The 25,461-nt window shown below is 38.5% G+C and overlaps 1 protein-coding gene across 6 annotated transcripts in view; it reads right to left on the bottom strand.

Moving 5' to 3' along the window:
• Positions 1–25,461, bottom strand: part of MROH2B (maestro heat like repeat family member 2B) — a 73,045-nt gene that overhangs the window by 37,045 nt on the left and 10,539 nt on the right. For all 6 annotated transcript variants that reach the window (XR_006701800.1, XR_006701798.1, XR_006701799.1 and 3 more), the window contains 13 exons: positions 24,021–24,161; positions 23,573–23,665; positions 23,412–23,481; positions 21,434–21,547; positions 20,479–20,552; positions 17,680–17,802; positions 16,845–16,958; positions 14,627–14,783; positions 14,440–14,480; positions 13,407–13,548; positions 12,807–12,850; positions 10,211–10,318; positions 6,617–6,733 (listed from right to left, as the gene is read on the bottom strand). Coding sequence is in view for 3 of the 6 variants with exons in the window: in XM_045439360.1 (XP_045295316.1) it covers positions 6,617–6,733; positions 10,211–10,318; positions 12,807–12,850; positions 13,407–13,548; positions 14,440–14,480; positions 14,627–14,783; positions 16,845–16,958; positions 17,680–17,802; positions 20,479–20,552; positions 21,434–21,547; positions 23,412–23,481; positions 23,573–23,665; positions 24,021–24,161 (1,338 nt within the window). In the remaining 3 variants the exon portion in view is untranslated. The remainder of the gene's footprint in view (positions 1–6,616; positions 6,734–10,210; positions 10,319–12,806; positions 12,851–13,406; positions 13,549–14,439; positions 14,481–14,626; positions 14,784–16,844; positions 16,959–17,679; positions 17,803–20,478; positions 20,553–21,433; positions 21,548–23,411; positions 23,482–23,572; positions 23,666–24,020; positions 24,162–25,461) is intronic.

Raw genomic sequence — 25,461 nt, 5'->3', positions numbered from 1 at the left:
CCAGCTTTTCCAGCACCACTTGTTGAAGAGACTATCTTTATTCCACTGGATACTCATTCCTGCTTTGTCAAAGATGAGTTGGCCATATGTTTGTGGGTCCATTTCTGGGTTCTCTATTCTGTTCCACTGATCTGAGTGTCTGTTCTTGTGTCAGTATCATACTGTCTTGATGATTACAGCTTTGTAGTATAGCTTGAAGTCTGGGATTGTGATGCCTCCTGCTTTGGTTTTCTTTTTCAAGATTGCTTTGACTATTCAGGGTCTTTTCTGCTTCCATACAAATTTTAGGGTTATTTGTTCTAGCTCTGTGAAGAATGCTGGTGTTATTTTGATAGGGATTGCATTGAATATGTAGATTGCTTTGGGTAGTACTGACATTTTAACAATATTTGTTCTTCCTATCCAGGAGCATGGAATGTTTTTCAATTTTTTTGTGTCTTCTTCCATTTCTTTCATAAGCTTTCTATAGTTTTCAGTGTATAAATTTTTCACCTCTTTGGTTAGATTTATTCCTAGGTATTTTATGGTTTTTAGTGCAATTGTAAATGGGATCGATTCCTTGATTTCTCTTTCTGTTGCTTCATTGTTGGTGAATAGGAAAACAGCCGATTTCTGTGCATTGATTTTATATCCTGCAACTTTGCTGAATTCATGAATCAATTCTAGCAGTTTTTCGGTGGAATCTTTTGGGTTTTCCATACAGTGTATCATGTCACCTGCAAAGAGTGAAAGTTTGACCTCCTCCTGGCCGATTCGGTTGCCTTTTATTTCTTTGTGTTGTCTGATTGCAGAGGCTAAGACTTCCAATACTAAGTTGAATAACAGTGGTGAGAGTGGACATCCCTATCTTTTTCCTGACCTTAGGGGGAAAGCTCTCAGTTTTTCCCCATTGTGGATGATATTAGTGTTGGGTCGTTCATATATGGATTTTATGATCTTGAGGTATGATACTTCTATCCCTACTTTCTTGAGGGTTTTATCAAGAAAGGATGCTGTATTTTGTCAAATGCTTTCTCTGCATCTATTGAGAGGATCATATGGTTCTTGTCCTTTCTTTTATTGATGTGATGAATCACGTTAATTGTTTTGTAGATATTGAACCAGCCCTGCATCCCAGGTATAAATCCCACTTGGTCGTGGTGAATAATTTTTTTAATGTATGGATGGATCCATTTGGCTAATATCTTGTTGAGGATTTTTGCATCCATATTCATCAGGGAAATTGGTTTATAGTTCTCCTTTTTAGTGGAGTCTCTGTCTGGTTTTGGAATCAAGGTAATGCTGGCCTCATGGAAAGAGTTTGGAAGTTTTCCTTCCATTTCTATTTTTTGGGCCAGGTTCAAGAGAATAGATGTTAATTCTTCTTTAAATGTTTGGTAGAATTTCCCTGGTAAGCCATCTAGCCCTGGACTCTAATTTTTTGGCAGATTTTTGATTACTAATTTGATTTCCTTACTGGTTATGGGTCTGTTCAAATTTTCTCTTTCTTCCTGTTTCAGTTTTGGTAGTGTATACGTATCTAGGAATTTGTCCATTTCTTCCAGATTGCCCATTTTATTGGCATATAATTGCTCATAATATTCTCTTGTTATTGTTCTTATTTCTGTTTTGTTGGTTGTGATTTCTCCTCTTTCATTCTTGATTTTACTTTGGGTCCTTTCCTCTTTCTTTTTGATCAAACTGGCTAGAGGTTTATCAATTTTGTTAATTCTTTCAAAGAACCAGCTTCTGGTTTCATTGATCAGTTCTACTGTTTTTTTTTTTTTTTTGGTTTCAATAGCATTAATTTCTGCTCTAATCTTTATTATTTCCTATCTTCTGCTGGTTTGGGGTTGTATTTGCTATTCTTTTTCCAGCTCCTTAAGGCGTAAGGTTAGGTTGTGTATCTGAGATCTTTCTTCCTTCTTCAGGAAGGCCTGGATTGCTATATACTTTCCTCTTATGACTGCCTTTGCTGCATCTCAGAGGTTTTGGGTTGTGGTGCTATCATTTTCTTTGACTTCCATATACTTTTAATTTCTTCTTTAACTGCTTGGTTAGCCCATTCTTTCTTTAGTAGGATGTTCTTTAGCCTCCAAGTATTTGTTATCTTTCCAAATTTTTTCTTGTGGTTGATTTCGAGTTTCATAGTGCTGTGGTCTGAAAATATGTACGGTATGATCTCTATCTTTTTGTACTTGTTGAGGGCTGATTTGTGTCCCAGTATGTGATCGATTCTGGAGAACATTCCATGTGCACTGGAGAAGAATACATATTCCATTGCTTAGGATGAAATCTTCTGAATATATCTGTTAAGGCCATCTGGTCCAATGTGTCATTCAAAGCCATTGTTTCCTTGTTGATTTTTTGATTAAATGGTCTGTCCATTGTTGTGAGTAGGGTGTTGAGGTCTCCTACTATTATCATATTACTATCGATGAGTTTCTGTATGTTTGTGATTAATTGATTTTTATATTTGGGTTTTCCCACATTTGGTGCATAAATGTTTACAATTGTTAGGTCTATAGACCCCTTGATTGTGATATAATACCCTTCTGCATCTCTTGATATATTCTTCATTTTAAAGTCTAGATTGTCTGATATAAGTATGGCTACTCTGGCTTTCTTTTGTTGACCATTTGCATGATAAATGGTTCTTCATGCCCTTATTTTCAATCTGTAGGTGTCTTTAGGTCTAAAGTGGGTCTCTTGTAAACAGCATATAGATGGGTCTTGTTTTCTTATCCATTCTGTTACCCTATGTCTTTTGATTGGAGCATTGAGTCCATTGACGTTTAGAGTGAGTACTGAAAGATATGAATTTATTACCATTATGATGCTTGTAGAGGTGGAGTTTCTGTTGGTGTTCTCTGGTCCTTTCTAATATTTTGTTTTTTCCTCTTTTCTCCCCTCAGAGAGTCCCCCTTAAAATTTCTTGCAGGGCTAGTTTAGTGGTCACAAACTCCTTTAATTTTTGTTTGTCTGGGAAACTTTTTATCTCTCCTTCTATTTTGAATGGCAGCCTTGCTGGATAAAGAATTCTTGGCTGAATATTTTTCTGATTCAGCACACTGAATACATCCTGCCACTCCTTTCTGGCCTGCCAAGTTTCTGTGGATAGGTCTGCTGCAAACCTGATCTGTCTTCCCTTGTAGGTTAGGGACTTTTTTTCCCTTGCTGCTTTCATGATTCTCTCCTTGCCTGAGTATTTTGTGAATTTGACTATGATATGCCTTGTTGATGGTCGGTTTTTGTTGAATCTAATGGGAGTCCTCTGTGCTTCCTGGATTTTGATGTCTGTCTCTTTACCCAGGTTAGGAAAGATTTCCCCTGTGATTTGCTCACATAACCCTTCTAGCCCTATTTCTCTCTCTTCCTCCTCTGGGACCCCTATGATTCTGATGTTGTTCCTTTTTAATGAGTCACTGATTTCTCTAATTCTTAAATCGTGCTCTTTTGCCTTAATCTCCCTCTTTTTTTCTGCTTTATTATTCTCTATAAGTTTGTCCTCTATATCACTGATTCTCTGTTCCACCTCTTCCGTCCTTGCCACCACTGCATCCATCTGTGATTGCAGCTCAGTTGTGGCATTTTTAATTTCATTCTCGCTATTTTTTACTTCTTTTATCTCTGCAGAAAGAGATTCTAATCTTTTTTTGACTCCAGCTAGTATTCTTATTATCGTGATTCTAAATTCTGGTTCAAACATCTTGCTTGTGTCTGTGTGTTGGTTAAATCCCTGGCTGTCGTTACTTCCTGCTCTGTCTTTTGGGGTGAATTCTTTCATTTTGTCATTTTGAAGGGAGAAAATGAATTAATGAAGTAGAAAATTGAAATTAAAAATTAAAATTAAAAAAATATTAAAGTTAAAATTAAATTTAAAAACACACCCACACAAAAATCGAATAGATGATGCTAGATCCTAGGTGTGTTTTGGTCTGGGTGTAGAAAGTGGTTTGACAGACTAGAGAAACAAACAAAAAAAAAAGGGGAGGAGAGAAAAAAATAAGGAAATCGTTTGAGAATTTGAAAAAATGAATACACTAAAGTAGACTAAAATACACAAAAGTAGAGAATATGGTAGAAAAAAATTATAGAAAAATATTTTTAATAAAAATTATAAAGAAATATGAATTTTTTCATTTTCTGTATCTAAGAAAAAAGAAAAGAAATAAAAAAGAGAAAAAAGATAAAAAAAGAAAAAAGAAAAGACAAAGAAATCATTTGAAAATTTGAAAAAGTGAATACAGTGTAGTAGACTGAAATAAAATGATGGGAGTAAGATAGAATTTGAAAAAATTTACATAAAAGCAAAAAATATAGTAATAAAAATTAAATAAAAATATTTTTAAAAGAAATTGAAAGTAAAAATGAAGTTTTTCTCTTTCTGCATTCAAGAAAAAGAAAAGAAATGAAAAAGAGAAAAAAAGAACAAGAAAGAAAAAAGGAAATTGTTTGAAAATTTGAAAAGGTGAGTACACTGAAGTAGACTAGAATAAAATGATGGAAGTAAAGTAGAATTTGAAAAAATTTACACAGAAGTAAAAAATATGGTAATAAAAATTAAAGACAGATATTTTTAATAAAAACTGAAAATAAAAATGAGTTTTTTCTCTTTCTGTATTCAAGAAAAAAAAAAGAATTGTAAAAGAGAAAAAGGAAAAAGAGAGAGAGAAAAAAATGGAATAGATGAACCTGCTAACAGATTGAAGTCGGACTGAAATTGCTTCGTTTTCCCCTAGAGGTCAGTCCATGTAGCTGTTTATAGTCCATAGATTAAGCCGGCGGTGAGGTTTGTGTTCTTGAAGAGCGAAGTTGACCCAGTTGGGCGGGGCTCGGTGTAACAGCTTTGCTCTCCTCTAGATGGCGCTGCTAGCCTACTGGGGTGGATTGTTGCGGTGCTCGTCAGTGTGCATGCGCAAGCGCGGGAGCGGTGAAAAATGGCGCCATCCCGCCACCCAGTCTGTTTTCCCGGATCAGTAATCGCGCACTGGTCCTCCGTCTTCAGCTCTCTTCCACTCTCCGCTTTTCTACTCTCTGTGACCAGGCCCCAGGTAGTAACTCTTTCCCAAGCTTTGTCTCAGATGCAGCTGTTTTCCCCAGCCCCTTACTTCCGAAGGACTGTGGCTTTGACCCGCTCTGCCCCTCTGTGGGAGGGTCTCACTGAGCAATGGCCGAATGAGCAGTGGCCGAATGTCGGCTGCACCCAGGAATGCCTGCTGGATGCTGCTGTTGCTGGTGCCCCAAGACTGCGGCCAGGTGCCAGCCTGCTCCCCCAAAAAATCGCGAGACAGTGTAGCCTCAGCATTTCAGGGATCATGGAAAATCGCAACACACATCTGGTACCAGACTTCACCCTCAACAACCTTGCCTCAGCACCAGCGAATGTGGCTGCCTTCCAGGGTCTGCTGGGACCAGGTGGCCTCTCAGCCTCTACCAAATGCCTTTCCAGCAGTGTAACCTCTTCTCCCTGTGTGGCCTGAGAACCTCCTGGACCCCACTCTGCTCCTGGGGATTCACCTTTCCCACCAGAGCACCACCAGGTATGGAGCTGCGGAGTTTCAGACTCTGCGCTTTCCCTGTTTACAGTCTTAATGGAATTTAAACCCTCTCCTTTCTCCTTTCTCCCTTTTTAGTTGAGTCCCTGCGCTGTTTCGAATTTTCCACTTTCTCTCCAGCTGCTTTTGGGGAGGGATGCTTTTCCAGTATTCTGCACCGCAACCCCCCCCCCCCCCCTCCCGTCTCTGTCCTCCCTCCACACATAAAAGCAGCTTCCTGCCCTCTGCGGCTTCTCTATCCCCAAGTTCACCTCTCCACACAATGTACCTACTGAATTCTGTGGTTCAGGTTGTGCCGATTGTTGTGTCAATGCTCAGATCAGTTTTCCAGTTGTGCAGGATGGTTTAGTGTTGGTCTGGCTATATTTCATGGACACAAGACCCACAAAAAACTTCCATGCTGTTCCGCCATCATGGCTCCTCCCCCTTTAATCCATTTTGAATTTATTTTTGTGTATGGTATAAGAAAGTGGTCCAGTTTCATTCTTTTGCATGTTGCTGTCCAGTTTTCCCAAAACCATTTGTTGAAAAAGTATCTTTTTTTTTCCTATTGGATATTATTTCCTGCTCTGTGGAAGATTAATTGATCATATAATTATTGGTTCATTTCTGGGTTTTCCAGTCTGTTCTGTTGCTCTAGGTGTCTTTTTTGTGCCGGTTACCATACTGTCTTGATCACTACAGATTTGTATATAACTTGAAGTCTAGAATTTTGATGCTTCCAATTTTGTTTTCCTTTTTCAAGATTGCTTTGGCTATTTGGGGTCTTTTTAGTTCCATAAGCGAAGGGGTTTAGGAATACACTTATCATGATAAGCACTACATTGTACACTTGAAATTAATATAACATTGTATATTAAGTATACTGGAATTAAAATTTAAAAAATAATGGCACATTGATATTTAAACAGAAAAGCAGAATTTTCTGAAAAAATTTTCTGAAAAAATTCTGTTGGATTATTTTGAATGTGTCCATGGATTCTGGGCAAGTAAGACATTGTCATAAGACCTGTCAGTGGTTGTCTGAATGGAATTAGTTATCGTCATTATACGAGCAAATTGAGAGAGAGGAGTCCTACCTGCCGCTGATCTCCTAGTTGGCTGGGAGCAATGAGAAATTCCTTAATCTGTGAGCTTACAAAATCTGTATCTTGGCAGGATGCTAAGGTGGTTCCCAAAGCTTTCCAAAGAAATTTCTGGAAAACAAAAGACAACAAGGAACAGAATGTTAACGGTTGGAAAGCAAAACTCCAGTGAAAAGTGGAAAGAGTTTACACAGTTATCCAAAGGACAGAAATTTGGGTTACTTAATGACTACTTACTAAACATGCACTTTAAGTATTATTTCTTCCTGAAAGTGTTTTCTTCCCCACCAGGCTCTGTCCTTACCTGTGCTCTTCTGTACTCCTCTATGCCTTGTGATGTGCCATTATAATACCTTTTTACTCCCTACTGTAATGTTCAATTTTCTTGATTCTCTTTGTGCTCAGAATTTCAGTTCTTGGTAACAGAGGGCCTTATTGATTGCTTTCAGTGCAGTCCCTGGTAGCTAATAAATGCTCAATAAATGCTTTTAAAATGCACATGTTCAGTGAAAACTGAGTTATTTAAAGATGATGTCATCAGATATTCTCAACTTTCAAAGTATATTAACTTACTTTATAGTTTAGGAGATTTAATCTATATAGTTTTGAAAATAATACTTTGTAAGCTCTACTATTATCTCTCTCTCAGGAGTAGGGTGAGTTGTCTAGAGGTGCCGTAGAACGTGTCCAGGGTGAAGGAGAAAATACATACAGAACTTTTACGTACATGGTATATCTTTTAGTAAGGGATTCTGAGTGAATTAGAGAGGGAAAACTCCCAGTGCAAGTTTGGGAGAGCAAGAGAGCATGTGGGACATAATTCTGTGGCTTCCACGTCCCTTGAGTTGATGAGAATGTTGGATTCATTATGCTAGCCCTAACATGGATACTTCTGTAATGTCTAGATGTAGAAAAGACAAGCAAGACAGACATGACTTTCTGTTCTCGTTCATTTAGCCATATAAGATTTAGAACTATGGCAGAGGGAAGACGGTAGCCCAAGAGTGCCTTCTGTTTGAACACCACAACACATGCCTGAATGTAAATATGTGTATGTGTATGTATGTATACGTGTGTGTGTGTGTGTGTGTGTGTGTGTACACATATTGATAGATCTATATTATTGTGGAGGTAAGATACAAGGAAAAATTCACAAGAGGAGATACTTGCCATATGGCTAGAAAAATGAAGTCATGAAGTCTTAATTTGTTTTCTAAGACTAAAATTATCTACAGCTATATAATATCATAGGATTGCCTGGGTGGCTCAGTTGGTTAAGGTTCCAACATTGACTCAGGTCATGATCTCATGGTCCGTGAGTTGGAGCCTCGCGTCGGGCTCTGTGCTGACAGCCTGGAGCCTGCTTCGGATTCTGTGTCTCCCTCTCTCTCTGCCCCTCCCCCGCTAACGCTCTCTCTCTCTCTTTCTCTGTCTCTCTCTTTCAAAAAAATAAACAATAATATCAGATTGCCATCTCCTTATTTAAAATTTCCATCTTGTCACATACAGTAGAGAAGACTGGCGAGTTGCAGGTTCATTCTAAGGACTCCGTAGGGTTTGAAGGATTGTAGTGATTGAGGCATCATTATGGATCAAAAGGAACTTATGGCACTAGAGGGAAGGAAAAACTGATAGTAACCAATAGAGTTAAATTAGGACATTCAAGAGAAATTGTACAGATCAGCCCAACTAGGGATGAGAGGGCTACATGAGGTGATAGAACTGGTGGAACAACTGCCTGAGTAAGAATCCAATGATGCAGCACCCCTTGCACTCTTGGATTTCCAGGCAAAAGTCCCCCATGATAATAGAACTATAATGAGAAAAACTGTATACACAGGGGAACAAATATTAATTAGAGCCAAAGCTGCTAGAGTGCATTTAACTCTATCTTGGAGGAAGGACAGGAAGGAGTCTGCAAAAGTCCTATGCTGCAGAAAAAAAAATGATATTATGAAGGGGACTTATGTGTAAAGGGTTGGCCTTGATGCCTCCCAATAATATTGACTTATTGCTTCTCTGCTGATGTTGGTCAGATTCAGTGTATTGTGCATTCTTCCTTTGAGACTTGGCAAAGAACCCCAGAAATCAGGATCTCAGAACTGGGGAAAAATGTGTTCAATTGCAAAAACAGCCAGAACCTTTCCATCCCACCTCTATCTTGTGACTTGCTTTGACCAATAGAATGTGGCAGAAGTAATAATGTGCCTGTCCAAGAGACTTTGTATACTTCATTACCACAATGATGAGAGCAAGCCTGGGCTGGCCTGCTGGAGGATGGGAAACCACAAGGATCAGAAACTTGTCCTAGTTGAGATCATGACAGACCAGCCAATGCCCAGTATATGCCAGTGAGACTAGTTGATATCAGATGATTGCCCCCTGCCCCCTCCCGTGAGCTCAGCCCAGGCTGTCAATATGCAAAATTGTAAGCTAAGTAGGAACCTGTTATTTTAAGCCACTAGGGGTAGTTTGCTATGCAGCTAAAGCTAATTGGTATACTCTTACTTTCTTGTTGTTAAGTATAATGGCTGAGAGCCATTTAAGCAGTGCATTGCTTGAATTGCTCTGTCTACCCATACCACCACTACCTTGGACTCATCTTGTAAGTCTGGAAGCTATCGGACGAATGGTATTACATGAGATGCACAAGTGTAGTTCGTATATGAGAAGATGAGGCATTGCTCACCAAATATTCCTGATGAGTTTGTCTGCAGGCTTGATAGACCAATTTGGAGAATCAGTACTCTCCCAAACTAGAGAATCAATCAGAGGGACTTTGAATATTGCATAGGAGAGTTGGAAGTTGATAATAAACAATTTGTTGGAATAGATACTTAATACTAGAACTGATGACTTAGGAATATCATTAGAAATGATATAACCATAATGATAACCTTGATCTACTTTTTTATGGAGCACAAGTCTTGGGCCTGGCACTTCACTAGGGACTTTATATACTTTATCTCACTGAACCCTTATAACACTACAACCCTCAGAACAGGGTATAACTTTCATTTTAGATGAATATCCTGAGGCTCCAGAGAGGTTAAGTAATTTACCTAAAGTTACACCGTAGTAAGTAGCAGATGCTGGAATGAATCCCTTTTGAAATGGATGACTACAACTCAAAGGGTTAGGTAGAAGCCATCTGGGAATAGAGGAAGGAAAGATCTAGTCTTTGAGCATTCTTTTAGTTCTAAGTTTTTGTTAAATTGTAGTAGATGGTTTCTTGTGGCCTGCCTCACAAAACTGGCCCAAAGGACACCAATACATTAGCTGACATTAAATCAGTACTGGGACAGGGACTACTATTTTCCTTCATTACCTATTTTTCTTCCTTCTTTAAAACAGAACACCTGAATTTCAGCTAGGTACATATTTATCTCAAAGGCATTGTACTACTCAGTTTTCCTTGCAGTAGGTGCAGTCCTATGAATAATTTTTGGTCCAATTCGTGGTGAAGAGAAGATAACATTTTTCCAGTAATTTATCCCTCTTTTTGGTGGTAGTACAGACAAATTGGAAGTTAAACAGCCATTTTACGTTATAAAGTAGGAAGTAAAGTCCCTTAGTTGAAAAACCAACCTTCTCAAGGGAGGTGTTGCTGTAACTGTTCATTTGCTGGTTGAAATCTCGACTCAGTTGAATGGTCCAGGCTATGTCACTGATCTTCCATAAAGATTCTTTGAGCAACTGTTGCAGGAAGTGGAAGTTAGATATGAACACAACTGGTTAACGTACTTTCTTGGTACTTCTTGTTACCTTAGTTTTTCAAAGAATAGATACATATTGAATGAGATTATTCATTTTCCCATTCAAAAAGTTGGTCATTTTGGAAGTTTTCCTCTTATTTTATTAAAGATTATTTATTTATTTATTATTATTATTTTTTTGGAATGTCTGCACCCAATGTGGGGCTCAAACTCAGAACCCCGCGATCAAGAGTTGCACATTCCTCAGACTGAGCCAGCAAGGTCCCCCCTCTTATTTTATCTTATTTATTTATTTATTAAAATTTTTTTTTTCACATTTATTCAATTCTGAGAGACAGAGAGAGACAGAGCGAGACAGAGCACAAGTGGGGGAGGGGCAGAGAGAGAGGGAGACACAGAATCTGAAGCAGGCTCCAGGCTTTGAGTTGTCAGCACAGAGCCTGACGCTGGGCTCTAACTCACAGATTGGGAGATCATGACCTGAGCTGAAGTCAGACGCTTAACTGACTGCGCCACCCAGGCACCCCTCTTAGTTTATTTTAATAGCCATATTCTGTTATGTTCTGAATTCCCTTTAAGAACAAGTTACACAGAATGTGGAAGCAACTCCATGTAAATGCCTTCCTTTTTCCTCTTAATAAAAATTGCTGAGGGGCGCCTGGGTGGCGCAGTCGGTTAAGCGTCCGACTTCAGCCAGGTCACGATCTCGCGGTCCGTGAGTTCGAGCCCCGCGTCGGGCTCTGGGCTGATGGCTCAGAGCCTGGAGCCTGTTTCCGATTCTGTGTCTCCCTCTCTCTCTGCCCCTCCCCCGTTCATGCTCTGTCTCTCTCTGTCCCAAAAATAAATAAACGTTGAAAAAAAAAATTAAAAAAAAAATTGCTGAAAGGATTAAAATAGAAACTAATCCATTCTGAAACTTAAAGTTAACATTTTAAAGTTTTAATCAGATTTGGAAAACTCCATTTGTCAATGTTAGTTTGTTTTATTACATACTAAGAGAAAGGGACATTTTTTGAATAAAGAATTAAAATGTCTTGAAGGACCAATTAAACGTACAAGTACATTTTGCTAACTTCAACTCTAATAACTAAATATTCCTGGTTTCACCAATTGTTCTGAGCCAGGGCCTCAATCAGTCATCTGAACCCATGCCCTTCTTCATTGAATAATACATAAAATTGTGTTTTTGTCTTTTTGGAGAACAAAGTCCATTGAAATTTCTAAAGTCAATTATTTCTCCTGTGTTTTCCCTACTTTAAGCTTAGAAAAGAACATTTAATTTCAAAACCAATGAAGATTTCTATGTATTTTCTTAATAGGAACTCATTCAGTGAGTGGGTCCTTTGATGAGAAGAAATTAAACAGCCTTGGAAGTCTAAGAGAAGAAGGCACATGCAAGCAGTTTGGGAAGAAGAAGACTAAATGGAAGCACACCCAAGATTGGAAGAGGGAAAAGAATGTTCTCGAGGCTTCCCTCTGGAAAAAGAACCTTCTTTCCTAGTAAGAAAAGTTACTTTAAAATGGTCCAGTGGGGGGGAAATAAGGCAGGAATTTTGAGAGAGAGAAGGGGGAAGATAAAAGAAGCATGAATTTAGGAGAGGTAGATCCTAGCATTAAGGACCAGGAGAATAGAGTAGTTGCTTTCAAATCTCATACTGGATATGAATCCCTTGTGGGAGTCTTTAAAACATGGAGTTCTCAAGAACCAGTCTTAGAGATTCTGATTCTGGAAGGGGCAGTGATGGCACATGGAGGTGACGTGGAAAGGTCACTAAAACTTGACATTTTTAAGAAGCCATAGTTAATTTCTATGTAGGTGGGTTATGAACGGAGACCCTGCTTGATTAAAAGCTTCCTACCCACAAACCCCTTGACCTCCTGTAGGCTCTTGAAATCAGAATCCTCTCTGTAGAGCCAATATCCAACTTCTGCCTGCAATTTACCATTTGGGGGATTTGGCACTGTCTGTGGCACTGTTCAGTTCCAAAGGTCCAACAAATTTATAGCTAAGAGATTTTTTCTGGAAAAATGGTGTAATGTGGCCCTCTGATTTTTAGAAATCAGGAAAAATATGGTGAGAAACAGAAAGAGGAAGAAACAGTTACATTTAGAAGCATAGAAGTGGAAATTATGTCGATTTGTGTTTCTTTATATAAACAGTAAAAGAATGCAATTATAAGGAGAGGAAAAACTGAAAATTAGAGTAGATTTAAGAAAGACACAAATATTTGTAAGTGACATCTTCAAAAACTATCTGAAACTCTTAAAGATTTAAGATTATTGTTCATATTATGGTGATACAAAGACTGTACTTCTGAAGTGATCACTTCTAACATTCTAGTCCTCTTGTTAAGGAAAGGAAATGCTGTTTGCTGTCCTTTGGTATCCAGATCTTTGTAGTGAAGATGGGTAACTCTAGAGGATTTCATCACCCCATCATGAACTATTAGTCTAGAAGCTACCCTTACCTGAAGCAGCATGGTTTCCCATAGCACGATGCTAGTGTTCATTCCTAGAAATAGAAATTGATGCAATAAACTGCAAAACAAAGGTCAGGACTCTGTTTCTCCCTTGCCAGGTCCCCAGTGGATGCTGGAGCCCCATTTCAAGCTTTACACAGGATGGTTATTTCAGATGTAATTTACTATGTTGCCAACTTTAAGTGCTAGTCAGGTGGGCAGAAAGTCTTCAATCCATGATAAGAATTTAGGCTTTTTGCTACTTTCAACAGTCACTACTGAAGTGACCATATTTTAATATTCTAACATAAATAGTAATAACTTTTTAGAACAATACCAAAAAGGAGTTTCTCTAAATATAAGGAAAAGACCAGAGCGAAAGTAAGAGTTCCTGTTAAGAATGTTACCCCCAGATCCTCCTGTAGTACAAGTATTTGGTACAGAAATAGAACATAAGGAGTCAAGGAAAAAATGTAGCTGTCTACCTTTCATATCAAGTTCATTGTTTTAACTGCCTAGAATGAGCACTAATGGTTTTAGACAGAGAAGTGGTGACTTTTTCTTTGCGTTCTTGCCTCTTGGATAAAGACCTGATCCCAATGCTTGTACCTTCCAGAGGCTGCAGGAGCTCAGGTAAGCGTGTTTTCCATAGGTCTACCAATTTTGGGTGAATTATCTCAGGCAATATCTTCAGAAGTCCTATTGCACCAGCGCCACATAATTTCCCTAAACTGGCAAGCATAGATATTACCTGAAAAAATGGAAGATAAAAGGCAAATCAAATTGAGGTATATTTAAAAGTCCTACTTGCCTTTTCTATTTATCACTATCATGGATTCCCTTGATTCCTATGGTAGACAATCTTAACAAATCATCAGTCTGTTCTTACTTATTTTAGAGCAAAGCTAATACTTAGACAATACTCTCCAATTTTTATCTGAGGATAAAGGTGAAAAAATATATAGAAACCATCAACCAAAAATAAATGGAGGGTACCAACACTTAGATATATTTATTAATTAAGGGCCTGTAGAAATGGTATTTGAGCAAATGATACATATGGGGGAAAAAAGGAAATCTAAATAATAGATTTAGATTTAAGTTCCCCAATCTATGGGGGAAAGAAGGAAATCTAAATAATAGATGTGAAATTTGTTTGAATGGTACTTAGGGATCAAATTCAGTCTATGCTTATTTTAAAATAATAAATTAAGTTTAACAAGCATTTCAGAGTGAGAAGATAACCTTGCCAGCAATCTTAATGAGTGTCATTAGCAGAACATTTATTATGCCTTTCTAGTGTTTCTTTTGGTTTGGAGTTGCTGCGTAATTTTTATTAACATTTATTTAGAACTGAATGATCTATGCGGTGTCTGGGTGACTCAGTCCATTAAGCGTCTGACTTCAGCTCAGGTCATGATCTCACGGTTTGTGGGTTCAAGCCCCACATCGGGCTCTGTGCTGACAGCTCAGAGCCTGGAGCCTGCTTTGGATTCTGTGTCTCCCTCTCTCTCTGCCCTCCCCACCCCCACACTCTGTCTCTCTCTGTCTCTTAAAAATAAATAAATGTTAAAATAAAAAGAACTCAGTGATGTATATTGGCTTGAATTTAACCAGCATTAGTTATTTGTAACTCACTCACCAGAAGCCTGGCCAGTAGCTGTTGTGGTGAAGGAAGTTTCACTAGAAAGAGAAAGCGATTTTCATTATTGCTGTGGCAGCTAGAAAAATTCAGATTGGAGTTGGGTGTATGGTCAAGGTACTGCAGCCTTTCTGGAAATGAACATCTCATAAGAGAAGTGTTTTGCTTTGTTTTTGAATGTACGCACCAGCTCCTGTAGAGATGACAAGTGCTGTTGACTCCTGGGCATTATTCTTCTTCCTTTCCTCTGCCATAATCAAGCTTCTGATGATATTAAACAGGTAGTCCAAAGTTCCTGTGTATTCTGCAGGTACTACAAAAGTCAGGATTCTTGGCCATAGCACCTGTGGAAACAAGGCACAAGACAAGGATTGCTTGTTCTTTTCCATGATTTCTCCTTGGTCCTCACTCTGTGTTGCCCTCTGATTTAGAGTAGGTTCTCTCACTTGCTTTTTTTTTTTTTTTTTTTTGCTCTTCAGGCCAAATCAAAATGAAGTCATTATATAAAATCTCTGCACAGCACATTCATTTTCAGGTGCTAGTTGTAGTGAGTGTTACTCAGCATTTCTGCATGGGTTTGCTGCTGGAATTTGGGGCAGGACAATCCTTCATCGTGAAGATGAGTTCTACAAAATGCAGGAAGTCTAGCATCCCTGGGCTCCACTCACCAAGTGCCACAAAGCCTCTTATCAATGTGACAACCCAAAAAAAGTTGTATACGTCCCCAAACTCAAAGACTGGAATGGACTGCTCTGAGAGAGGATAATTGGGCACAGACAGTGAATGGGCTGCTGCTACTGTTTGTGCTCCAGGTGTTGACCTTCTTGCTCTGAAATTCTGGAACACCTGTTTCTATAGTCAGTCTGTTTCATGTTCTCTGGAAAACTCCCTTGCCCTGATGGAAACCTAGGTGTCAACATGGACTCTTCCTTTTGTCTTGACACCCAGACTTAATCACCAAGCCCTGTCCTTTTATCATTATAAGATCTTCCATGCCCCTCCATATCTCTTTCCTTCTCTCATGACCCTGCTCCTATTCCTGTTAAGTTGGAGCTGATCTCAAGCTCCCTCTTTTTGCTCTTAACCTATTCTTATGTAAATACACTAATCTCTTAAAGTTATCATTTAAAAAATTTTTAATGTAGGGGTGCCTGGGTGGCTCAGTCGGTTAAGCGTCTGACTTCGGCTCAGGTCATGATCTCGTGGTCTGTGAGTTCGAGCCCCGCATTGGGCTCTGTGCGGACAGCTCAGAGCCTGGAACCTGTTTCAGATTCTGTGTCTCCCTCTCTCTCTGACCCTCCCCTACTCATGCTCTGTCTCTGTCTCAAAAATAAATAAATATACATTAAGAAAAAAAAAATTTTTTTAACAATTTTTTTTAAATTGTTAATGCTTATTTACTTTTGAGAGAGAGAGACAGGGAGACAGAGCATGAGTAGTGGAGGGACAGGAAGACACAGAATCTGAAAAAGGCTCCAGGCTCTGAGCTGTCAGCACAGAGCCCAGTGTGAACTACAAGATTATGACCTGAGCTGAAGTCAGATGCTCAAACAACTGAGCCACCCAGGTGCCCCTAAAGTTATCATTTTAAATGTTTAGCTTTTGTTTCAAATTTTGAATGGCTATCCAACACAAGGTAGGGATTTGGCATTTCAGGCCCACAAGAGTATGGTCCGAGACTTCTTTTCATCATTTATCTTTAGATTGAAATGTTTCAAACTTTAGTATGCATCAGAAATATTGGTACTTATTTGCATGCAGATTCATGGGCCCCTTGCTCAGAACGTTGATTCAGTAGGTCTGGGGTATGGAGATCTGCATTTTAAAGAAATATTTTAGATAATCCAAGAACCTCATCTTAAAATGCCATCCTAGATGAAACTCTGATCCATTTAAATTGGTCTGTTGATTTTCTCCTGTCTGTGCTATGCATTTCTAGTCAGTTAATCTTTTCTCAGGTTATTTTTGCTTAGGGAAAATACAGCTTCTGAGGCTTATTCCCCTTAAGGTGCAGATTATTTTTAACCCTCAGGTGAAGTCTGAGAATATGTCCTTTCAACACCTTCTCAGATGAATGGGAAAAGGTTAGTATTCACTGAATCAGTATCTCCACACATCACTTACTGTTATGTCTAGACATGTTAGGGGAAGAAGAGAAACAATATATTAAGGTGCTTGTAAACTCTCATTGGCTATCCAGATATAAGAGATCACGAATTAATTCAACACCTGTTTTTGAGAAACTACCATGTTTTGGGCACTGAGCATGGTAATGCACTTCCTCTAATGAGAGCATCAAAAAGCTGATGACACATGAAGGACAAATTCTTGTTTTTACTCCTAAATGGGCAGAGCTTCAGAAAGATGATCAAAGTAACTGTCAGTGGTGACAAAAGACCCCTTACCTGGGGCATGCCAATGACCAGTGGGTCTAGGGTTTTTAAGACCTCAAGGCTTAGTTCCCGAACAGATTTCTCTCCCTTTTCATCCTCATGGGAATTAGGTTTCATTGGTTTTTCCTTCAAGAAAGATGAAACAGGTGACTTGTTAATAGTCCCTCCTGCTGATCCCCTCTGACCTTACTTGGATGGGTTCTCAGACTCTGGGGTGGAGGATGTAGTCACTCAAATTAAGGGGCTCAAGGAACCCAGCAAGCTTGGTCTTCAGTGTCTAATTTCTGTTTTAAAGTGTTCCTTGGAGGAATGGGTTAGAACACACACTGCTGGATAAAGCAGAAAAGCAAAAATTGTGAGCATCCTTGAACTGCAGATGTTCTCTCTCTCCCTCAGGCCTTTGCCATTTTCTCTGGGGCAAAATTTTCAAAGACACTTCTTCCTAGTGGAGTGGACTGTAATTTCAGCTGTCGTGGTCCTACTAAGATCACAGAGCTCTTACCCACGTGGTCTTCAGGAAGTCAACCCCAGTGCAGCAAGAGTGGATGTGTCTTGTTTTCTCGGAAGTAATTCATTTTCTCTACCCCTGTCCCAAGCCTTTGAGGAAAGGTTGTCTCCTCCTTGGGGAAAACCATAGTTTCACCTACCTGGGGTTTATCATAAGTTGAAAGTGGTATCAGTGAAAGAAAACTGAGGAGAACACTAAAGGCTGAAAAATCTTTCAATGAAAGTGATGATTGAAATATAACTTCTAAATCAGTCATTGAATTGAACTCAGCCATTAAAAAAAAAACAAACCAGTTGAGTCAACTGTCCTGGTTTCAAAGCCGCACCCTCTTCATCATACCAGATTCTTGTTGGACATGGCAAACTGGGAGAAGATGTAATCAATCAGTGGCCATCCTTCCCTGGCTTCGATGTAGCATTTTTCACACATGGTTTGGATAAGGAGGAGAGTGGAATTCCTTACCTAGAATCAGAAAAATGTATTTGCAGCATTCTTCTACATTGGGCAGAATATAAATTTAGTTTCTCCTGTCCTTTAACTTTCATGGATTATTTAGTGGGAACCTTTCCAAAAAGGAGTATAAATTGAATGATGGTACTATAAATAGATGGAGGAGGAAGTAAGCTATAGTTTATGATTTAAGGGGTTACAGGAAAGCATCTCTTTCTTTTTTTAAGTGTTTATTTATTTATTTTGAGAGACAGGGAGAAAGAAAGAGAGCATGAGTGTGTGAGTGGGGGAGAGGCAAAGAGAGAGGGAGAGAGAGAATCCCAAGCAGGCTCTGTGCTGTCAGCACATAGCCTGACTTGGGGCTTGATGTCATGAAACATGAGATCATGACCTGAGCTGAGATCAAGAGTGGGATGGATGCTTAGCTGGCTGAGCCACCCAGGCACCCCTTTTTTGTTTTCTGCTTTTTTTTTAGTATTTGGGGAAAGCTGTCTACAGCCAAAATCTTTCTCCCTAGTTCCCAAAACATATCCTCTATTACTATAGATGATGAAATTTTGGTACTGTGGGCTAAAAAAGCACTGCCTTGCTTTTAAAATCCTCAATGAGGGGCGCCTGGGTGGCACAGTCGGTTAAGCGTCCGACTTCAGCCAGGTCACGATCTCGCGGTCCGTGAGTTCGAGCCCCACGTCGGGCTCTGGGCTGATGGCTCAGAGCCTGGAGCATGTTTCCGATTCTGTGTCTCCCTCTCTCTCTGCCCCTCCCCCGTTCATGCTCTGTCTCTCTCTGTCCCAAAAATAAATAAACATTGAAAAAAAAATTTTTTTAAATCCTCAATGAAAGATAGCAAGTTGAACTACAGATCTACAATCTTCTACCTACAATTTCAAAACCCAAATAACGCTGGAAACTGGAATTCTGTCTCTTGAGTTTGGCACTAACTCATTTGGTGGCAAAACCCAACTGAACTGTTTTAAAACTATAGTCTTTACTTATTCAATGTAGTGTGAATATGCATATGTTTTCTTGCAGAGATATTAATGAGTTTGTGACTCCTGTCACAGAAATGTTTTTCTGAAATCAGGAAGGTTGTGAATTCTGAAATATATCTGGCCTCAGGGATTAGAACAAGGGATTATGAACCTGTATTACAATGTTTAAATAATTAGTTTTGCTTATTGGATTGCTGCCCTGAGGAATGAAAGCTCAGATCTAATTCTTTACTGAATGGGTGTTTTAATGGAGAGTTGGAAAAAAAGAATAATTTTGAATAAGGAGTTAGGCCACATGGTAGCAATTAGCAATTAACATAAAGGTACTAGTAGTCTACCTAAGTGAGAAAAAAAAGTTACAAATTTTCTATTTTTGCCTGGAGCTGGACTTCCTTAAAGTTTCTGTCCTCTTTTATTCTACCCTAAACTCTTTTAGTACTTTTTCAATTGGCTTGGCCACTTACTGGACAAGGTTTTTTATATGTAATCACTCCACTGTTTATTAACTATCTTTTATTATTTATTTTTTTGTTGTTTCAATTAAAAATTATTTTTAGTGTTTATTCATTTTTGAGAGAGAGAGACAGAGTGCAAGCAGGGGAGGGGCAGAGAGAGAGGGAGACACATAATATGAAGCAGGCTTCAGGCTCTGAGCTGTCAGCAGAGAGCCCAGCACAAGGCTTGAGCCCATGAACTGCAAGATCATGACCTGAGCGGAAGTCAGATGCTTAATTGACTGAGCCACCCAGGTGCTCCTCAATTTTTAATTTAAATTCTAGTTAGTTAACATGTAGTGTAATATTGGTTTCAGGAATAAAATTTAGTGATTCATCACTTACATGTAACACCCAGTGCTCATCTCAACAAGTGACCTCCTTAATCCCCATCACACATTTAGCCCATTTCCCCACCCACCCCCACTTCAGCCCTCAATTTGTTCTCTATAGTTAACAGCCTGTTTCCTTCTTTCCCTTATGTTCATCTGTTTTGTTTCTAAAATTCTATATATGAGTGAAATAATATGGCATTTGTCTTTCTCTGACTGACTTATTTCGCTTAACATAATTTTTGTTATTTACTGCATAGCTTTTGTTATAATCATTGTAGACCAAAGCCTCTTAGGGGAATTTTCTTATTTTCATTGGTTTCTGTATAGGACTTTGATCCAAACAAAATATGGTTTTAATTTAAAAAATACAATAATTTCTAGTTCTTATATTTGTTTCAGTACAAGTTATATATCTTTTCTGATATGGAATGCTTTAATCAAATAATCAGGAAATATTGCACAATCTACTATGTTCAAGACTTGGTGTAGGTGCTTCCTAGTTGGAAAATAGGGTATCTAAGCTAAAATAAAAAAAAAAAACAAAACAGGTTTAGGGGTTATTATTTTTTTGGAGGAAGATATGTTATTTTTATAATTACCAATTTTAAAACTATTTGAAGAGCATAGCTCTGTGATGCTCTAGGCAAAAATCTTTTTTTATACTAATAAGCCCTTGAACTGAGTGTACTTTGGAATTTACCTTGGTATAGTTTATCTTTCAGGGAAAGATGGAATTCTACTAAAAATAGAATTCATCACTGAGCTCTTTATAAAGCAATCTCATAAGTAGATTTTTAAAGAATCAAAACCATTTCATTAATTCATTAAAACATCATCAAAAATCAAAGTCCCCATTAATTCTCTTACTTTTATACTGAGGTCGCCCATGACAACTTTGACTGTTCTTTCAATTGAAGTGATATAATCCCTCAATTTGGGCTCTGAAAGACAGGGAGAGAAATTAAGAGACTGGGTTCAGTAGGAGTACAGTATGTTCTAGGACTGATGAAAACCTATTAGACTTATGGCACATAACTGCAAAGTCTTTTGTCCATAACATTTCATGTTATTCAGTTTTCTCTTACTCTCTTCTTTTCCAATTTTTAAAAGATGTTAATTGCTCTCTTTGCTCCCTATTGTATTTGGTTTCATCTTGTTTAAAATGTTAGGTTCCAAAGTGGACTCAATATATCATGCCCAATGGATTAGCTTTAAATTTTGTGAGACTATGTTTCTTGTCTGCTGATTCTTCAGTAAATCCCAGGGTTAACTTAATTTTTAAAAATATTATAATGTAATATAATTCATATTGTATTGAATCCAAGATATCATCAACTTTATGAGACATCATTATTTTATATTGTACCAAAAAACCCCTATAGTGGCCGATTATAATTAAAGATGGTATCAATTATGAGATGCACTCCAATATCATGAAAGTATGTGCTTCTTGGCATTAATGAAATATGATATTTCATTTAATTCTGCTCTTTTCTAAATGTACTAATCTCTAGAATATTGTGCATTCCTCCCACCTACTCTCTATTTATTGGGCCACTTAACCAGCTTACTAGATCTTTTAAATTCTAATTCTACTTGTCCTTCTCCCCTAGGTATATCTCTAAATATCATGAAAGAAGAGAGGTGATTGAAAATGCCTGTTTAAAATTAGTAGATTGTAGATGACAGAGAAGACAGAGTTTCACTTGAATGTGATCCTCTATAAACACCCCAAAGACATAGAATAGAGTTAGAGAATGCATAGGCTTCAGTTTTCTTCTTGGCACAAAATAAACCACTGTGACTTCATCCCTTTGCTTACCCTCAGCATTGATAGCCGATCTTAACAAAGTCAAGATTCCTGTTCGAAAGGTTTCATTATTATTTCTCAATTGTTCATCAAAAAATTCCATCAGGTCTGCAGGGTTGGAATGGGCTGAAGGTTGAAGAAATGCTGGTCACAGAACTCATTTTCACCTTAGGTAAAATACTTGTAAATGGGAAAAGGGGGATTCCATGAAGATTGTCACTCTTTGGTTGGTAATTAGATTTTATGATATTGGTGCATCTTTAGCAACACAGAATTAGGCAGTTTGGTCACTAAGAGAGATTTATATACTTAGGTGCACATCGGTTCATGCCTGTGAATATGACTTTATTTGGAAATGAGGTTTTTTACAATGGAATCAAATTAAGATAAGGTTACTAGGGTTGGCTCTAATTCAATATGAGAGGAGGAAAGGAGAGGAGACAGGGGGAGAATGCCTTATGAACATGGAGGCAAAGGTTGGAGTGATGCTTCACCGGTTGTGGAACTAGAGAGCTACATGAGTAAGGCAGGAAGCAGGGAAGAGAGAGAAGGCCTGATGTGAGTAGAGCAGTTTAGGTTCACAATTATCAGAGATAAGGTGAAACAGTTAATTACATCGAGCATAGAACAGAGGAAAGAATAAAAGCAGAGGGATCAATTAGGAAAGACCTAGGATATAATAGAAAGGTATGTAGTGAAGTAATAGAAATGACATTTTTGGGGGAGGGAGGATGTCTGGGAGGTATGGGATCGCTCTTGTCCTTACTTCTTAGGGTCTATGTTAGAACAGAGTTTGTATACTGACTCTGAGAGCTTTGTGCTCCCTCTACCACTCGTTCCTGTTATTCTAACCAGGCAACGAGTAGTATTGTGATGTGAAAGCAAGAAGGAAAGGGAGAGAGAGAGAGAGAGAGAAGGAATAGGTACTAAGAGATAACCAGGGAGAAAAAAGCATGACTTTGGGTTTGATGCAGTTTCAAATAAACTCAAATACCAAGAAAAAAAAAAAAGCATTTTGTATCCCTAGGATTACCAATTCACCCTTGTTTGCCTGGAAATAAATTCATGCATATGTGGTCAATTAATTTTTGACAAAGGAGCCAAAAAGTATATCAGGGAAAGGATAGACTCTTCAATAAATTGTGTTGGAAAGACTGGACAGCCACATGTCAAAGAATGAAACTGGATCCTTACCTTATACCATATACAAAGATCAAATTAAAAAAAGTGACATGAGGGGCGCCTGGGTGGCTCAGTCGGTTAAGCGTCCGACTTCGGCTCAGGTCATGATCTCGCGGTCCGTGAGTTCGAGCCCCGCGTTGGGCTCTGTGCTGACAGCTCAGAGCCTGGAGCCTGTTTCAGATTCTGTGTCTCCCTCTGTCTCTGACCCTCCCCTGTTCATGCTCTCTCTCTCTCTGTCTCAAAAATAAATAAATGTCAAAAAAAATTAAAAAAAAAAAGTGACATGAATGTAAGACCTGAAACCATAAAGCTCCTGGAAGAAAACATAGGTGGTAAGCTCCTTGACAATGATCTTAGAATGATCTTTTTGGATTTGACACCAAAAGCAACAAAGGCAAAAATAAATAAGCAGAACTATACCAAGCCAAAAATCTTCTGCTCAGCAGAAAAAAATAAATTAACAAAATGAAAAAGCAATATATGGGATGGGAAAAGTATTTGCCAACCATATATCTGGAAAGGGGTTAATCCCCAAAGTATGTCTGGAAATTTTCTGGTTTTAGAACTAGAAGTAAAGGACTTCCGGAGAAACCAGAGTAATTGATTCCCCTACCTGTTGCACTTCTCTTGGGAATGGGTAGGATAGAGAGAGGCACAGAATACTGTGAGTTTGAAGGAATGTTTTGTGTGTGTGTGTGTGTGTGTGTGTGTGAAATAACTAATGTGATAGTTTGCACACCCTTCATCATCGTTGTCATCATCACTGGGAAACATTTTTATTGAAAACCCTCTGGATGCTGGGTCCTACCTAGAATGAGGAAACAGCTTGAAGCTTCAATTTCATTTTCCTTTACTGGAGGCTCTGAAACTCTGCACACCTGAATGAGAAAGAAGAACCAGGAGGGAGATGTTAACAACAGAAAACCAGTGAAAGTGAAACAATCAGATCTGACGGCAGGGTTTTCTTACCTGGTGGAGTAAATTGATAAAGATGGTTTTTCTCAAGCCCTTTGGAAGGGCAGCATCATAAAGGACCACCGCAGTCAATATTTGTTTTAGACTCTAGAATGAAAGCTCTCAAACGTTAGTTGGAGGCTGCCTGTGAAGCAGCAGCACAGGATGTGGAAGACAAATAATTATGTTTTGTGAGGCAAACAAATCCATCACCTTCCTGCAGTTACCAGTGTTCTTTAGTGATTCGTGCCTCAGCAGCTTGAAAAGAAAATTCTTAATCTCTTTTTGGAGATTCCATCATCCAGCTATGCCAACCTCTTCTCTACCTCCTATTCCTCAAAAAATAGTTAAGTTCAGCTGCCCAAACCAGTATTTCAATTCCCTTGGACCTCTTGAGATTTACTGTCTTTCAGGATGGTTGCCAGTAGACTCTGAATCGGTTCCTTTAGGGCGTGGCTCTTACCTGAGTGACGTGGAAATCAATCTCTTTGTCTTTATACTGGTTCAGGAGCCAGGGTACCTGGTCCAGGGCATATTCACAGAGGTCTTCCCGATGAAGCAGCAGGCTCACCGTGGGGCCATGTGCCTTAACAATGGCCAAAGTCTGCAGAGGCAGCAAACAAATACCATTTCTAATATTTCACTATATTTTTTGTACATTTCTCAGAATATCAGGGGCTTTAGACAACCCCCAAAAACTTTCCTCACTGTTTTCAACCAAGAAAGATTCCTTCAAAAAATGGTTAGGTTAAGATCATTGCACGAGGCAATTATATTTATATTTGTATTTATAGCTATATCTACACCTATATCTATACTATTACTCATTTTAGTATTTTCCCTGTCTCCCTATTTCTTTCTTAAGAAAAGAGTTCTTGGGGTGCCTGGGTGGCTCAGGTCATGATCTCCCGGTTGACGAGTTCGAGCCCCGCGTGGGGCTCTGTGCTGATAGCTCAGAGCCTGGAGCCTGCTTTGGATTCTATGTCTCCCTTTCTCTCTGCCCCTCCCCTGTTCATGCTCTGTCTCTCTCTGTCTCAAAAATAAATATAACCATTAAAAAAAAAGAAAAGATTTCTTAAACCTTTCTCAAATGGTCACTTTCTTTCAATATGCTAACAGATTTAAAATTTCCCTCATTTATTTTTTTCAAAATTTTTAAATGTTTTTATTTATTTTTGAGACAGACAGAGACAGAGCATGAACAGGGGAGGGGCAGAGAGAGAAGGAGACACAGAATCTGAAGTAGGCTCCAGGCTCCGAGCTGTCAGCACAGAGCCCTACACGAGGCTTGAACTCATGAACTGTGAGATCATGACCTGAGCTGAAGTCGGGCGCCCAACCGACTGAGCCACCCAGGAGCCCCGAATTTCCCTCATGTTTAAAAAAAATTCTTTGACTCCGTATTACTTAGACCCCGATTCTGTTTCTTTCCTTAAAAAAGTGGAAATGCTGAATCAGTAAATTCTACTCCTGAAACCAATATTACACTATATGTTAATTAACTAGAATTTAAATAAAAACTTGAAACAAACAAGCAAAAAAAGCAAAGCTCTCTGAAAGAGAGGTCTACATTTGCTATCTCCACTTCTCACTTCTCATTTATTCCTCAATCCATTATAATCTGGCTTCTATTGACACAAAAAATGAACATGTATAAAATATAAGTGTAAATAGGTTGATTATAAAAGTTTAGAAATCACAAAAGTTCTGATGAAGAAGAAAACACAGTATTCACATTGCTAATAGTATCTATAGTACCCATGACCATACACTGTTTGGTGTATTTTAATATGATTTTTATTTATTTGAAATTTTCTTTTCTATACTTTCTCCATACATTTTAATTTTTTTAAAAATTAGTGTTATTCTTTATAGTTCTACATTCTGCTTTTTCTACCTAATAT

The sequence above is a fragment of the Leopardus geoffroyi genome, chromosome A1, assembly GCF_018350155.1.
Source record: "Leopardus geoffroyi isolate Oge1 chromosome A1, O.geoffroyi_Oge1_pat1.0, whole genome shotgun sequence".
Taxonomy (NCBI): domain Eukaryota; kingdom Metazoa; phylum Chordata; class Mammalia; order Carnivora; family Felidae; genus Leopardus; species Leopardus geoffroyi.
Note: the sequence above shows the minus strand (reverse complement) of the source record. Positions and strands in the feature narration are given on the sequence as shown.